Below are 18,239 nucleotides of genomic sequence, written 5' to 3'. Positions count from 1 at the left end.
TCTGATCTGACAACCCTTTTCAATTCCTGTTTCTCAAACCTCTTGGTTTAGTTCCCAAATCTGCTTTCTGCCCGGAACTAGAGTGTTTAATGCATTCAGCCATTTATGCTCCAAGCATTTTAGCTGTTTGATTTTCAAGGCAAGGTCTATGTGGTATATCAGCATGTTATTGTTTAGTGTACAATACTATCTGGAATGTCAGCATAAAGAGGTTTTGACACTCAAGGGCCCTTGAGAGTAAAGTTTGTAAAATGTGTGGAAAACAATTTCAGCAATTCCTGGCTATTAAATATTTAGCAGCTAAGGTTTTTTTTTTTCATTATTTTAAGAATGAAGACAAAACTAGTGTTCTAATACAAATATGAAATATTAGTTATACCTTAAGATATATGAAGAATAGTGCAAGACAAAAACCCTTGGTGATGATGTCCATCATTCCGATGCAGAAAATGTATGAAACATTATATCGTGTGTCTTCATAACCTCTACATATGTTTTCTCCTGATATTTCATGAGATTAAGTTTGCATGAGTAAGAGATTAGTTTGCCCTCATATCCCCTTGACAATACTTTCAGTCGTGTGTTCTGAACAGGGCTAGGATATGTCTTCAGCTGTTTGTGCCCTATAGCTTATTCCAGGTGAGATCAAGATCACCACCCCCATTAATGCCCAAATTCTTGTTACTACTACTACCACTATTTAAAAGGCCCACTCTGAGGAATGTTTTTTCATTCATAATGTATCAACCCCCTACCCACAGTTATATGTCAGCAGGTATTACTTTGTTTAGTTATTCCTGTCTATCTGAAACTTGATGAATCGATGACCACCGGAGAATTACTTGGCTTTATGTTCTCTCAAGCAGTCAGTTTTTATAAGTCATTATAATACCTGATTGATTGTACCACACAAGCTCTGCATGGGTGGGTGGGGGTGGGGTTGGACGGCAGAAACTTCTATTACAGTTACTGCTGATGTTCACACAGTTCTTGTCACACAGTCATACTGAAGGATATCACATCTCATTCTCCTGATTGTATACGTATAATTATGTAGCTTATTTTGGTGAAAATACAGAGTAGTGATAATCTCACTGTCCTCCCTGCAGGCAGAAATGGTACTGGCTCTAGCTGGGAAAATGATTCAGTGTTTATGCACAATGGGAAAGCTAGCATAGCATAGAGGAGATAAAGCATGGATAAGTCTCAGCATCAGGATGGTGCCTGATGAGCAACAGACAGGAGACTGCACTGCATGTGACTGTAATACACAGAAGAGAACTCCAGAGTATGACAGGCAATCAATTGAGGGGTGCAGGGATGGGAAAATGTGTTTTTACCAGTGTGACTATTTAAGCTAACTAGTATATTAGCACTGATGTTAAAGTCTATTGTCATAGTGAAATGGCTTAGCCTGTATGGCATCAAAGGATTGAGATAATGCTTTTTGTTTACATCACTAATTGTCAGCAAAATCATTATGGCATAACATGGATACATAAAGGTGAATATTGAATGTTTCACACTTTGCAATGTTGTTAGGTTGGGGATTGGAAAATTCACAGTCACTACTGTGATCCAAAAATGCTTCCAAAAGATACGTGGGGCTCTCATTAAATAAAGTATTTTAAATTAATTAAATTAAATTGCATTTTATGACTGCAACAGTTTTTTTTACGCATTTTATAACACGTCTCACCTTACTATGTTTTCTTTCTACAGAAGGATGGAACCTTAATGCCAGATGAGCGTGAAGCCAAGCAGCAGAGCCCTCTCACTAAAAAGAAGCGTGACATTCTGAGCAATGGACTATCTTTTAAACCACAGAAGAATAACAAGTCACAAAAGAACAATAAATATAGCCACCACTATGGCTCCGATAGGGAAAATGATCGCAACCTATGCCAACAACAGTTTGGAAAGAAAAGGTTTCAGAAGAGACAGAAGCAGGTAGGGTGTGCTTTGACTTTAAATACTCTATGGCTTTCATTTCCCCGGAAGAATGTGTCTTATTTGTGCTGTTTATATCTGAACTACATGTCGCTGACACCACCTTATGACCTGGTTTATTCACCTGAGGCAACAAAGGGCCTTTCATGATTAGCTGAGTGCAGCTTTATTAGCTTCTTACTGAGACACAGCTGTCTATATAACATGCTGTATCGTTATGTAGTTGGCCCCTGAAATCCAGTTCTATTAAGTCTATCAATTTAGGAGGTATTACTGACTGGCTGGTGAGGTCACTCGCTCCCTGCATGAATGACACTATTAACTTTAAGACACTTATGTAAGGCTCTGCTCGTCAGGGGCTCATTTCCTAAATCATTTCATTGGCTTAAGGTGCCTAAGGGCTACTGAAGTGTGAAATACCCTACATCTGCCATAATTATTTCACTGTGAGCTTACATTGCACACTTTATCATTTGTTGAAGTTAGCTGCTCAGATTTTTTGCTAGAGGCTAATAGTAAAGCGATTCTGGGGCATATTCTTTATTTAATGGGAACCAAGACGGAATAAACACTAGAATTCAGTCCTTTAGAATACATTGACTTATCCAAACCTCAGGCAAGTCGCTGTTACTGTATTGGAACAAATAAAATAGTGCACACCCAGATGCTACTTTTAAGGCAGTCATTTTAGTACCTCGCCTAGAAAAAAAAGTTTGATTTCTCTATAGCATATATTCAATAATGTGCTGAAAACATTAATCTAGTCCATATTGAGATTAAAACATTAGGAAATTACTACACACTTCATGCATCATCTACATCGTTGTCAGGTGTTCTTCTCAGGTCTTTGGTGACACTAACGTCTACTCTTGCAAGATGGTAGCCATCATTGCTGCTGCCTAGCTACTCTAAATTGCACTACCACCATGTGTCATGCCCAGCCATCCCTCTACAAAAGTAATAATTACAAAGAGCATTGTTATGGCCATCGGGGCCTCTCATTTTTTTGGTCTCCTTCTTCTGTGTAGCAGATGCTCCACTATTCGTCTGGCTTCTGACTCTGTAGGGCATGCACATGTTTGGTCCACCTTTTAAAGAGCCAGCAAATGCACCAGGTTTTCCTGTCCAGAGCCTATCCCAGTCATTCCCAGGTTATTTAAGGTACATCCCCCTCCCCTACTGGATGGTGTCTGAGAAGTAGCTTCCTAGTTCTGTAAAGGCATCTTTATCTTCTTGATTCTTGATTTTGTCCCTCTATCTGATTACCTAGAGTTCCCAAAATTCTGCCTATCTTGATCTTGGCTTGTTATATTGGCTACACTTTGCCTGAATACTGCCTGCCCTGCTGCTTGATTAACGTATTGAATGAATTCTACTGTCCTGACTTCAGGGTGTTATATTGACTACAAAGTTGCCAGCTTCATTGGGATCACGCTGCAGTGTCATTTAACCTGACCGGGATAGCTACCACTGCCTGAGAGTACTCCTCGGGAAATGACCTGGAGGTTCTCTGTAGTGAAGACCAGATCTCTCTAAACAGGGGGTTAAAGGGTGAAGAACATGTGAAGAGCAGCCCTTCGGAGTAGCCCAAAGTTAAATCAGTCAATGGCATAGTGGGTCCACACTTCCTATTTTACAACAGTTAGTATTAATATAGTCCAAGGAAAGTGTCCCTACAAAGACAGCACTGATTGGGCAGTGTAAGGACACCCTCCCACCAACTGGCAATACCCACTTGTCAATTTATTTATACATTTCAAGAAGAAAGACTCATTAAAAAATAAACTTCCAGAATTTAAAAAAAATGAAGTATACAGTTTTGACTTATATAGACATATCAGGAGTAACCAGGGAAGTAGGTTGGAACATTTCAGTTATAAGTGTATTTTTTCAGCTTTTTGATCATTTCTGGCTGAACTAAGCAAAATTCGTATAAATAGTAAAAGCATTTTTTTTTGTGAAATATCGGGGACATGTTTTCTACTATGCTGTCAAAATCTGTATACGTGGAGAGTAGATATATTTATTAAATTAATCTGTGCATTTTGATGTCAAGGTTACAGAGAAATCAGAAATACAGATAGATAGAAAGAAGTTTATATGTACAGTATGTGCGTAGGTGGTTCAGAACACAATTTAACTCCCTCATCCAGAGTTATACGTTTCTATAAAAACCTATTAAGACATGGATATCAAAGTATGTTTTGCAAGTTTGAAACCTTTGAAAATCTGGTCTATTATTAGACTTTGGAGATTACGGTTTGAAGCTTATGACTTCATGTCTCCTACTGGTAAATGCAGGGGCTATTTTGTAAGGCAGTCAAGTTTGTTCTAAGATTGAACCGTAATCTGAAAAGTCACTTTCTAAGGCACTGCTTTAATTGCATAACTCAATATATAAAAGTAAATTATATACTATTTAGATAAAACATGCTCCTTAGCCATTTTATGCAAATCTTTCTGGCATTTGAGCAGGTAGTATAATGTATTCATCAGCTTAACCCAAAGCTCTGACACCTCTTAGATCTGCGAGCTCTCATCAGTACGCTAATTAAAGCTTATACTTTAGTAGCAGTATGAACATTTTCCAACCCTTCATTTTCATTTCAGCTGTTAACAAATATATTTATTAAATGTCTGAAAATTGTACAACAGCCAATAATTAAGTACTACATTGTGCACCAGCATTTGGAAGTTATTAAAAGAAATGCTTTAAAGTAAATGAGCTATATGTCCTAATTCACTGTTAAATGCAATTAGTGGAATTAACTTTCACGGGGAAGTAATACTAGAAGGAAAAATGTTCTGCATTCAGAGGATATGGTCTCCTATGGATTAGATCGTGGAAGAACTAATTTTAATGCACTTTACTTCATCATTGATAAAATAAAATATCTAGCAATGTAATTGACCAATCCATTTAGAATCATGAATATAGCAATTTTTATAATACTTATTGCAGTGCACACTATGCATGCTACTTAAATTTACATTCCTCAATGGTCTGGTGAAGAAAACTTAATGTCAAATTTGTTATTAGGGCATCCTGAATTAAAAGAGGGGAGGCCCGTTTTTTAAAATATGCATTAAATAGCTGTAGTCTTGAAGAGCAGCTACAAAAAGTGTCTAGCTTTCTGGAGGACCTGGCATATCTGTGCATTAAATGGACACCTTATTGATGTTAAAAGTCACAGTGTAATGCTTTATTTTTCTTGTGGTGGTGCTGCAAACAAATTGAACACTTGCTGTTAGATTTCTACAAAGATTATAGCTGGAAGTTGGGATCCGGTATTAGGATACCCAGGAATTAGTTTATTTTCAGGAAACACTCCTAAGAGAATAGAATTCCCTATAATAATAAGCTTATTATATCCTTTAATATACATTGCTGAAGGTGTCAGTAAACATTGTTTTCATAGTCTTTACTCACTGCAATGGCAGGGCATTGCGACGGTACTAGTGTAGTATGTCTCCACTGGAAGACATGGGTTGGCCCGGCTAAGCTACAGGTAATGCCCAGGTCACACCCACAGTCAGAGGTGTAACTTGAAGCTCCTGGGCCCCAATGCAAAACCTGGAACGGGGCCCCCAACTATAATGCTTTACTCATAGTACTGGGCTCCCTATATGGAGAAGAGAGGCCTTATGGGCCCCCCCAAGGCTCCTGGGCCCGGGTACAACTGCATCCCCTGCATCCTCTATAGTTACTCCCCTGCCCACAGTTGCTGAATGGCTCCAACATATACACCTTCACAGATTCCCACGCCCACGTCCATACATCTCGTACACATCTCCCCATACACACATGTACTGGCCATCCCCCTGATAGCTCACACATCTCCACTCCAGTCTCCCGCCGGCCCCTCTCTCACCGTCCATGCCACGCCCCTCTCCTGCCTGGCTCCCTCTAACTGAGCCACCCTCAAAGGTCAGTGAACTTCGGGAGTCAGCTGAGGCTGCTCCCTCCTCTAATGGCAGACACAGGACCAGGGAGGAGGAGGAGGAGGCAGAAGAGGAGGAGGATGGAGGCTGTACACTGCCAGCTCACCGCCCACACGGTTGCACAGATGTCCTGTCCACCGTTGATGCACTGCAGATCACATAGGTCCTGTGGAGATGTTCAGCTTGGAGCTTGGATGTGGGCATGGAAATCTATGAAAGTGTGTGTGCGGGAGCCAAACGTCAGCTGTGTGCGTGAGCTGGGCGATACTTGTAGCTCAGCCCAGCCAACCGATGTCTTCTGGTAGAGACATACTACACTAGTATCCATTGCTACTGCCTGTGCTGGTCTAGATTAATATATTCAATGTGTGCAGCAATATACAGCCACCTACAGTTGGGTTCCCCATATCACTGTTGCATGTACCTATTGCATTGGAGGTCGCAGTTCACCTCTGCTTCTATTCTATTAATACTGTTCAGGGTTTGTAGGCATTTCTTGAGTATGACTGATAGGAAAAGACACTTCTAAATGATTGGTGACATTGTTTTATATGCATCGGGCTTATGAAAGACATGGGCATACCAAAGTTTGTAGAATTCATTAAAACAGTGCACACAGCAGTGTATGGACCTGTTGAGATCTAGCTATAGCCTCTGTCCCGGGGTCCCTTAGAGGTTTTCATTTAAAATCCAAAATTGGCACCCCTGGAGGGAGCTGAATGGAACCTATCTCGGCCATTAATGAAATCTGCTGAAATGGAGACCAATAGCTCTCAATTTTGCAAGGTTTTCTGTTCATCATTTTATTCTGGAAAGAATAAAGTGGTGGATTGAGCTATTCTATCAGTCACAAAATGCAGTAAATTAACCCCTTGAGTGGCACGCCCGGAAATTTTCCGGGACGAGCTCCACTGCTCATAGCAACATATCCCGGAAGATTTCCGGGCTATGTATCACTATGGGAGCTGCAGAGCACAATGCCACAAGCTGTGGCACTGTGCTCTGCCTGCACAGACCCACATAGAGCAGTGCAGGACTTTGAAAAACCAGCAGAAGATATTGCCGATGTGCCGGCAATCTCCTGCTTTGTTTACAGGTTGCCATAGAGACCATCGGCTTGTCAGAAGCAAGCCGATGGTCTCTGTGGCAGGGAGAGCTTGCTGCTTGGCTGTCAGAGGACAGCTTGGTTCCAGCTCTTACAGCAGAGATCAGAGAAAACCTCTGATCTCTGCTGTGTTAACCCTTTACATGCTGCAGTCTCTGTGACTGCAGCATGTAAAGGGCTGTCACTGCAGCATGTAAAGGGCTGTCACCATCGGACCCCCGGAATGTGATCAGGGGGTCCTGATGGGTCCCTGTGGAAGTCCCCTAAAGGGACAAAAAATTAAAATAAAAGAAAAATAAAAAAAAAAAAAGTTAAAAAATTATAAAAAAAATAATAAAAACACTTGTCTCCCTTTACTTTGTAAAAAATCAAAAATTAAATCACACATGTGGTATCCATGCGTCGTAATGACCCAGAGAAGGAAGTTAATACATTATTTAACCCCTTAATGACACAGTCCCTTTTTTTCTTTTTTCCCCATTTCTTTTTTTACTCCCCCCTGTTTAAAAAATCACAACTTGTCCCGCAAAAAACAAGCCCTTATATGGCCATGTCAATGGAAAAATGAAAAAGTTATGGCTCTTGAAACGCAACTGCAAAATTAGTTGAAATTCAATGATTAGACCATTTTAAAAAACCTGCCCTGGTGGGCACGACAGGGTGGTAGGAAAAACCCGCCACTCAAGGGGTTAATGGAAACCTGCCAAAATGGAGATCTATTGATGTCTGTTTCAGAGGTTTTCAATAATGGCTAGGATAGGTTTTACTCAGACTTCATCCAGGGGTGCCAGTTTCGGGGTTCTGAACGAAAACCCTGATGGGACCACTAGTTAGAAGCCTTAATGAAGTCTGAACATGACCTTAAAGAGAAACGCATGTCTGATGCTAACAATATGTTTGATCAGTCAACTAGTATATTAATATATTGGGGGAATATAGCTTGCACTTGAAATTTTTTCTGCCCATTCTCAGTATTATTGGTTGACTCCTGCTTGTAAGGACAGTGTTTCAGATAAGAACATATTAACCCTTTCCAATCCACTGTCTGACGTCTGAAGACATTCTGATTGAAGGCTATACAGCTCCGATATCGGAAGACGTCCAGCAAGGTATTCTTACTGTATATTACTGGCCGCTGTGTTGTCGGGGGGCCTCTCCAGCATGTCCCATACTGTAGTACTGGCTCTAGCCAGCAGATGGCGCCATTGTATAATGGCAGAAAGAGAAAGCCCCCTAGGAAACCCTGAATACAAAATTGGATTGAAAAGGGTTAATGAATTGTTAATTATATAGCTTCCTAATATAATTACAATAATTAGGCCATTTTAAAGTGGCTGACGGTGGAGCCACAGTTTAACTCTAGGAACAGTAGAGTACAGTGAATATAGTAGTTTCATCTTGTATCACTGTCACGTCACACATAAATATGTGCGCTGTCTGAGGTCTCTGTGTGTTTCAAAACGTAATGATAGAATGCACATAAGCTAATTTATGAGCGCCATAAAATTAAAAGTAAAACCCCAAATGCTGCAGAATTGCTGTTTTTTTATTCCCCCCAAATTCTAACATTTTTTAATCCCATTATATTCACCCCAAAACTGCTCCGTTAGAAAATATTACTCATCCCACAGAAAACAAGCCTCTCATGACTGTAATGATAGAAAACTTAAAAGGTCATCACTCTTGGAGCACAGTGTTAGAAAAACACTGTGTCTGCAAGACCCAAAATTGATGTTTCCTTAAGGAGATTGTCTGTTTATCATACAGCATTTCTGCTATAGCTTTTACTGCCTTAAAATAACAAAATGAGTATTAATCACCCGTCCTTTATTGGCTTCAGTAGTCACAATGCCATGATGCTAGGAACTCAAAATAGTGACACTGCAGTCTTTGATTGGCTGCAGAGGGTGGTCAGGTGGCTTTCGCTGATGTCATCTTCCATAACAATTATGGGGAGGATATCAGGGCAACAGCGCTGGATCTCTGTGGCAGAGGAGGGTAGTGACGGCTGGTATTGTTATTTTAACAGTTGAAGCTATTGCGGCAATGTTGTTAGGTAACTCAGCAACTCCTTTAAGTTACATTACATTAATTAATGGTAGGACAGCAAGCAGAGTTAGGCCAGTTGCACACGGGCATATTCGCATTGCGGAATCCAGAGCGGGCATCCACCTCCGGATTCCACAGCAAATACCACCCATTACATGCTACGGAAAAGCACTTTTCCTGCACACAAGCTTGAAATCCATTGCGATTTTCCTCTCGCAGAGGAAAAATTGCAGCATGCCCTATTTTAGTGTGGTGTCCATTGAAGTCAATGGAAGTCGTCCGACCCACAGCCCATCCGCAATTAACATTGCAGTCAGGTCACGGATTCCACTTCATCAGCTAGAAATGGTGTGGGGAAATCTGTACAGCGCATATCCGATGGCGAGCCAACTGCAGTACAGATAAGAAAAAAAGAAGAGAGGTACGTGGGGTCACCGGCCGGGCACAAGGTCCGATTCCGCTGCAGGATCCTGCATTCGGAATACAACCCGGTCGTGGGCAGCCGGCCTTAAGCTTCCGATGGGAAGGGGGACCAAACTCAATCTTTGCCTCAGGTGCAGGCAAACTTAGCTACTTCTCTATGACAGGATGGAGGCCATTTTTATATAGTCTCCCCATTCGTGTTCCTAGAGGGCATCCCATGTCGGAGACCCACCTCTATTATGTTAATATGCCCTAACGAAGCATATGGACAGAGGGTGCCTTCACTAAAGGAATCCATAATTCATGGTTGAGTCCTTCCATAAGACCATCCTCCTTTTTTTAGTATCTGGGACCAAGCATCCTAGTAGGCCATGTTAATAAGTACCACCAGGCTTTCTTCTTTGTGGTGAGATTTCCTTTAAATGTACTCCAAAGTTTGACTTTATAATTGTTAATTATGCTGGTTTTCAGTCTTCTAGACTGGTGTAACATTTTTACAATAGTAGCCAATAAATGTTTGCAGGAATAACACAAATAGATTTTGGAAAGTCAATAACTGTGAATCTAGAGCAAACCTTTGGTGTGGGATAAGGCTAGTCAGTATAAGCAATGTGGCTGAAATGTTGAGTCATGTGGTCTGTCTATTAATGCTGAGGTATGGGCAGTAATGAATGATGTAATGTAACATTGACTATGGACCGAGATGAGGTCAACCTCTAGCGGCATGTTGACAGATGGGACTGATTGTCTATAGCTGTGTGATCCCAGGAGGAGTTGACAGCGCTGGTGACAAGGGATTTACAATGTGCTATTTACAGTTTGGATTTGCAGTATTTCATGGAAGCTGGAGTGCTTTTTAACAGCTGCTTTCATTACACTTTTTCAGGAGCTGCTAATTGAAATAGAAGTTGTGGGTGGGCTCTGTTCAAAAGAATAGCTATAGATAGATACATGTGAAGCTGGCTGACAGCTGTACACACTCAGCAGCCCGCGCCAGCATCAAATGAGTTACTGTAACCGTGTTATTGTCAGTCGGTGGCGTAACATAAAAATAATGAATTGCTAATTGATTGCTAAGCTGTACATATTGTTTTCTTCTAGAAGAGACAACTGTGGGTATTGTAAAATACATAATTGGGCGCGACACTGCAGAATCACATCCCGTGTATTAGGAATAATGCACGGCTGATTATGTTAAGGACAGTATTCTGAAAGGTTCAGGTAATTGAAAGTTAATTTACCATTGAATAATGCAGTGCTTATCCTGTAAAAAAGGCTGTTTATTTTCTACAAGTGGCATAATGTTTTAATCTTTCCTAGATCTTCTCAGAGGAAAATAAATCTGTTTAAACCCTGTATAATATTCCAGCTAACAGGACAACATCTGCTCGATTCTGTAAAACTGAATTCACTGTTAACTGTATTTAAAAAAAAGTCTTCTTTGTTAGGCTACTGTATCTTCCATTCATTTCATCAGCATTAGGGTTCTGCGTGTTACAGTAGAAAACAAAAATTAGAACGCTATATTCAGTTTTGGAAATAATTCAGGTAATTTACTTCAATATGTTTTGTATGGCTTCAAGAGAAGCAATTGAAAAATGGAATATAGCACAGTGGCAGCTCCTACGAGGCCCAAGCGAGAGGGGGTAATCTCAATTCGTGATATGCTGGGCTAACAAAATTTACAGGAGCTGATTTGATAGCAAGACAGAGGAAATGTTGCAGGGTCAATGGTTGACGTGTCATTTTGCTGCAAAACTCAGCATGTAGTTACATTTTAGGCAGATATTGAAATAATTAAAGGTGTGGTGTGATTAGATGAACAGTTTTGTCATCTGAGGTCCAAAAGTGGTTCCACACATGGCCAATAAAAAAGCTCTCGGAGGCTCCTTGGGTATAGTAGACCTCTTTTTCTGCTTGTGTAGAGCTTGTTGATCAATAGACGCTTCTATGATGCAATCAAAGAGATTTTGCCCAGTTAACAAAGTTTGAGAAGCAGCACATTATTGGAATCCGAGAAGCTGGATGGTCAAAGTGATAAATTCCAACCACCCAGGCCATCCTGAGCAAACTGTTGGGAGGTGTTGGGACCAGTGGATGAGTGAGGGCATGCACACAAGGTGAGGATCATCTGATAGTCTGATAAGCATGAGATGCTTCCACTGCTTAATTGTCTGCCCTGTGTCTGTCAGAACAATTTCCAGGCGCTTGTCTGAAGGACATTTGGTCTCATGGTGCCAATTACATGTGCTGCAGATATCCACCCACCATCACCCCCTTTTGCAGTGGTGCTATGCTCAGCGAAATTTGATTCTCCTGCCCCGCGGACATGATGCTAAAAAATCAGAATAAACTCACCTGCAGCGGTCCGCGCATGTCTTCCTTCCGTCGCGGCCGGATCTTCTTTCTTCGGCCCGGCAGATGTGCTCGGCACGTCGGCTGCCTGCCGCGTGCATGCAGCGGGCACATCCGCCAGGCCGAAGAAAGAAGTTTCCGGCCGTGAAGGAAGGAAGACCTGCATCACCCGGAGCAGGTGAGTTTAATTCAGGCGCGGGTCTCCCGCGCCTGAATGGAGCATGTCCGGATTTTTCCCTGCACGCGGGAGCCGCACCTGCAGGGAAAAATGACATCCGCAGGTATTTAACTACCTGCGGGTGTCTAATGCATCCCTATGGGGCACGGATCTGCGTGCAGGAAAATCGCTGCGGATTTTAAATCCGAATTTGCCCGTAGACATGAGGCCTAAGTGCTTAGCAGATCTGGGTGTGTCTGTGATAACAGACTACAGTTAAATCCTGCATAGCCTAATGTAGCAGTCATATTCTCTTTCATGCATCTCCCACTTTCTTGCTAACTTACCAGATGTAAATTAGCAAGAAGTAGGGACTAAGGTAGTCTGTTACCAAGGAGATACAATCATCTGCATAGCAGCTATTGACACAAAATGATCAGAGAATTTTAATTAAGAATTTTAGTAGTTGGTTAATTTTTCATTTTGGATGCATTGGGGCAATTAACGTTAATTGTGTAGGTGTAAGCAATGCCTATATGTTATTATAGGTCAAATCATCAGGAACAGTAGCAATGTAAAGCTGAGACCATATTAAACTTTCTACCGTACATTCGGCAAATATTGTTCCACTTTATTGTAAAAGTAAAAATAATAGAAACATTTCCCTGGAAAATTCATTTGCTAGATGGAAAATGCTGTGTTTTCACTTGAATTAATAACTGTGGTCAGGAGAGCAGAAAAGAGCCTTTAGTTTCAGAGCAAATGATCTCAAATATGAGGCAAAGCAATTCTAGTGTTCTCCTTTCCAACAGAGCAAATAAAAGAAGTGCTTAAGTATTGGAAATTACCATAGCTGCTAATATGTGTATTTGCCGGTAAAATTAAAACCGTATGAAATGACCTTGTATTAAGCATGCTTTTGGAATTAAACAAAGACCCTAATTGCTGAGCAATGCTTTATTTAAGCTTTGTTACACTTGCATTTTATTTTGGTTACAGAACAGCTCTTATTAAAGGGGTTTTCCAAATTATTGCACCTTGGTGAAGCTTTTTCCTTCCCAGCGATTTGTGTTGTAGGCCTCTCCTTCCTAATTCACTACTAGAAAGTTGTTGTCATTATTGACCGCACTATCCTACCAAAAGGAATTGGACATCAGAGCCATAATGAAAAGTAGCATTTATTTACATATGTTAATACTTATGGGACCTTTTTTTGGCCCTAAAGACGTCAGATATTCTCCATGGCATATGTTCTACTAATTTCTAATATATTTTAGCTGGTATTTCCCTTCATTCATCCCGCAAACATCTGGTGAGTTCCCTCAAAGAGGATGGACGCTGTTAGTAATACAATAGGGCTCAGGTTGTGACTCTATGCTGGCCAATCCAATTGTGGAACTTCCAGATCCTCAAACCAACATAAAGCAATGTTGGATTTGTAACAAGACACATTGTTTTGTTGGAAGTATTGCTGACCATTCCCAGAGTATTACCATATTGTCGGCAGCCCATTATTGTTTGGAATGTCAAGGTACACCTCCATGTTTATGGTTTATGGCACTACAACCAACGAATCGAGACCATGCCATGTAAAACCTCCGCAGACCTGACCAAAACCTTCACTATACTTGACTGTTGGCACAACACACTCAGGCAAAAGGTGTTTCCCAGTCATCCTCCATACTCAGGGACCTGCATCTGATTTGAAGATGGAGTAGTGTGATTTGTCACCTCATAGAATGCTATTCCATTGCTCAACTGTCCAATGATGATGCTTCTTGCACCATTGTAGATGGATCGATGCATTGCGCTTTGTGATGGATGGCTTGTGTGCATCAGCATAACCTGTATATCCAATAGCGGGCAGTTCTCATCATGAACTATGGCTTACACCTCCAAGGGTTTGCATTTTGGGTAGCACGGTTTAGCACACATGACATGCTAATTATTCATGATCTATCCTACTAATAATGGTGCCCAAATACTTTTTGTAGGACAGTGTAGTCAGCAGAGGCGTAACTTGAAGCTTCTGGGCCCCAATGCAAAATCTGTAACAGGGCCCCCAACTATAATGCTTTATTCATACTACTGGGCTCCCTATATAGAGAAGAGAGGCCTTATGGGCCCCCTAAGGCTCCTGGGCCCGGGTGCAACCGCATCCCCTGCATCCTCTATAGTTACGCCCCTGGTAGTCAGTCACAGTCCCTTTATATGTCTGCTAGCTCACATCCTGTTTTCACAAAACTTTATTTACTAGCAATATTCCTGTGCGGATGTCCAGATAATTCCCTGTTTTGATAAAATACTCAATTTATATCTAAGTGTATGAATCATGTCAGAGAAAATATTGTTCCTAGACCTTTATAGATGTGGTGTATTTACTGTAAGAGCACTGAGACCTTGGAACAGAGGAAATTATGATGGTTTATTAAGTTAAGAAATATAAAGTGATCCTATGATTATAAATAACTTTCCATAAATCAAAAGTACAAGAAAATACTACTGGGGCCACAATAGGGGTCACCTATGACTACTGGGGCCGCAATTGGAGTCACCTATCACTACTGGGGCCGCAATAGGAGTCACCTATCACTACTGGGGTGACTGTGGGGGTCACCTTTCACTACTGGGGCCACTGTGGGGGTCACCTATCACTACTGGTGCCAATATAGGGGTTCACCTATTAATACTGGGGCAAATATAGAGGTCTCCTATCACTACTGGGGCCAATATAGGGGTCACCTATTACTACTGGGGCCAATATTGGGGTCATCTTTTACTACTGTGGCCAACATAGGAGATGCTATTACTACCAGGGCCACAATAGGGTTACTACACAGGGTGGATTTGCTGCAGAATGTATAGTAGCTGTAGCAGCAAAGTAGATGAGATTTTGAAAATCATCCACACGCTGTGGAAAAAATCTACATGCTCCTGACCACACCTTGAGGCTCCACGAGAAATTTTTGCTTCAGAAAGGGCTCTATGGCTAAAAAAGTTTGGGAACCACTGGTTTAGATGATTCTAGTGTAAGGTGCCACAGAAACTAGATATTTGGGGAAATTGCTCCTCGGTCATGACCTTACACTTAAATAGAGGAAGCTGTCTTCTAAAATAAAGAAAATTGGTCTGCGTCTTAAGAGTGACTCTTGCCTTTCTCTACCTTTTGCCGGAGAATACAGTAGATTCAGCTCAATGGACACAGTTTTTTTTTCAGTCTTACTAACAATATTACTACATTGCCATGATTTTAAAACTATTTTAGCTATTTCTTTTGATCTCTTGCTCTCAACAAGAAGAAAGGTCTGCAGTAATTCACGTCTCCTCCTCTCCATTTCAAATTGAATGTAGCCTGAGAGTGAAGCTAATATACGGCACAGAGCACCATTTTTATTTTATTTTTAATTCTACATTAGCAACCTGAATTTACAGGCTGAGTTGTGTATCCCCGAGGTTTTTCAAGTGGATCACTGGAGGAATGCTTTTAAACCTTTTGTCCCTCCTGTTACAATTGAACATCAAGGGCCTCAAGTAGTTGAGGCACCTAGACTTTATTGTTACATCAAGGTTATGTCAAGGACAATACCAATGTGCCTGGCATTACTGATGGGAAGACAGCTGTAATAAATACATAGTCTACCTCCTACTGCAGCTGTCTGAATTGGAGAACAAAAGTTAACCCTCTCAGTTCTGCAATCAACCTGATTGAGACACTTTGGGACTCCTTTATAGCCGTGATCACCGGCCCCAGCATCATTATCTCTATGGTTGGCATTACTATGGAGACAGCTTGGAAGCACTTAAAGGTCCCCAGGGTTGTCTCTTGTAAACTCGTATTGCTGGTTTGCCTTAGCAGGTGCCTGTGCATATTTTTATGTACTGGCTGAATAGTACTAGCATACAAAGTATATCGGACAGCTGGAGATAGCCAAGTACAGCTATGAGTCCTTGTAAATGTAATAGTTCAGAATGTTAACATTTAATACACACACCTGCTTTTATAAGTCATCGTTCCTATAGAAACCAAAAATGATGAGTATCGTTTCATAGTATAATTGCTTAGCATTTTAATGACCATGCTTAACAGCATTTCAAAATATTGAATTAAAAACCCCGGTATTATACAGTTTGATGTAATGTGGAGGAACGGTGGCCAGGTTATAATTACGAAAGATTGCTTATGGACTTTTGTTCAGCTGTAATTAAATTTCCAAATAACCAGTGGCCTTATCAGATCCGAAATATATGTGATGAAAGGGGGTCAAGAGTGGGGATTTTCCAGGCTTCAAAGGAGAACCAAATACTTTTAGCTAAACGTGTGTGAAATTTTAATGCCTTAAAAAACATTTCTCCTGTGAAATTAATTCTACTCAGTGCTAAACCATCTGGCTTTGTTACTGTTTCATGTATTGCTGTGTGAAAAGCATTTTTCTCCCGTGACCATGCCATAGTAATCACTGTTCTAATTGATTATTGTTTCTCCAGCACATTTAGATTGGCCAGACATGCTGTGGATGTTGTTGAACACTAAAGAGTCGACCGATGAGTCATTTTTTAAAAACTACTAATATAGGCTGAGATTACTGCGAAAGGGAATGAAGCGCCATCTGTGATCAAAATTGGCTGTACAGTCATGACATATACAATCTAGTGTCTTTGTTATATCTGTACATAATTTGTAAATAAACCAAATTGTAACTTTGCTTTTTGTAATCATAGCTAAATACGGTAGGGTGTGAATACTGAGTAACATTTGATTCAGTAACACATATGGCGAGTGTTTATAAGGGCATAGAAATAAAAGTTCTAATAACTTTTTTTCTTGACATGCCAATGCAGTGATGCTTTATTATAGATCCATAAACTGAACCTACAACCAACCCTAAATAATTTGGCCACAAAGATATATAACGTAATATAATAATAATTAATAATATATTAGTGTGTTTCTGGAGTAATTCTCCTTATCTTGGTCATTATACACTTCCATGAAGTCACTTTTTCAGTTAGCATAATACCCGTTCCTTTATATCACAAGGACCGTACCACGGAGTTCTTCACAGAGGGAGACAGAAACTCCTGTCACAGTTAGTGGTGATGATTAGATGCTCCTGTCACACAGTTATATTGAAGGAGTTGATAGTCAACCCTCTATGACTCTATACCTATGATCTTTAGCTTATCTAGAAGAATACGGAGTTTAATAATATATACTGTCCTCCTAGAAGGCAGATATAGTACAGCTTCTAACTAGTCATGTGATACTGTTCTTATGAATCTTGGCATTGTCAGTACAGCATAGAGGACAGTAAAGCCTGGAGAAATCTTAACATCAAGATTGTATCTGATAAAGATAGGGGGCTGCACTGTATGGAAGTGAGTGCAATATACATAGGAGGTATCCAGCATTTGTAAGCCAATAAGGTGAGGGGGGCAGAGATGGAACAATGAGTTTTCACTGGAGTGTCCCTTTAACAAGGATTTTTGTCAGTTGGAACATCAGCATTGTATTTGGCTGCAGTTTGCTTGACTCTGCACTCCCTATTCATCAGAATGGTTCTTGACATCCTCTTCTGACCTATTTTGTCCATGAATTGCTTATTTTCTCAGAATTCCCATTCGTTGGATGTTTTTTCTCAATCACATCTTTGTCAGTATACTCTTATCACAACTGCATGAGAAAACCCAGTATGGTTGGCAATTTTTTACATACTGACCATGGCTAGTCTGGCACAGATGATCAGGCCTCATTCAAAGTTGCTTAGGTATTCCCAATATAATGTGGATTCATATTGAGATTAATCCACAGAAAACATGCTTACTTAATTGAGCAAGAGTTTAAATGAGCAAATACAAGTTATACTAACTCTATTCCCATAAAACTGTATAACAATCTGCTCGGCTCCTCCTGATCTATAACATCATTCCTGCAGCTTAGACACCATGTTTGAGCTGACTTATTCTCTTTAAGTTTTTTTCGTTGTAAATGAAAACCTTCCAGTGATGTTTCTGACTAATGATTCGCTGTTTGAAACATGGGATCCTACCAAACTGAAGATACTGTACCTATAAAAATAGCACAAACCAGTCCTCAATAGTGGATGCAGTGCCAAGATAAATATTACATGCAGTAGCCCGGCAAACAGTGCCAAGATATGTAATGCCCAGCCTTCCCCATTATACTGCTACTCCAAGTGGCTCGTAACAAAAGTTTTTACCTGCTGTTTCTTCTCCGGGGCCACATTTCTCTATGGCATC

The 18,239-nt window shown here is 40.6% G+C and overlaps 1 protein-coding gene across 4 annotated transcripts in view; it reads left to right on the top strand.

Moving 5' to 3' along the window:
- Nucleotides 1-18,239, top strand: part of AUTS2 (activator of transcription and developmental regulator AUTS2) — a 1,214,671-nt gene that overhangs the window by 264,011 nt on the left and 932,421 nt on the right. For all 4 annotated transcript variants that reach the window (XM_066576435.1, XM_066576444.1, XM_066576451.1 and 1 more), the window contains exon 2: nt 1,723-1,950. In XM_066576435.1, coding sequence (XP_066432532.1) covers nt 1,723-1,950 — 228 coding nt within the window. The remainder of the gene's footprint in view (nt 1-1,722; nt 1,951-18,239) is intronic.

The sequence above is a fragment of the Eleutherodactylus coqui genome, chromosome 1, assembly GCF_035609145.1.
Source record: "Eleutherodactylus coqui strain aEleCoq1 chromosome 1, aEleCoq1.hap1, whole genome shotgun sequence".
NCBI classification, from domain to species: Eukaryota; Metazoa; Chordata; class Amphibia; order Anura; family Eleutherodactylidae; genus Eleutherodactylus; species Eleutherodactylus coqui.
This window is presented reverse-complemented; position numbering and strand designations above follow the sequence as displayed.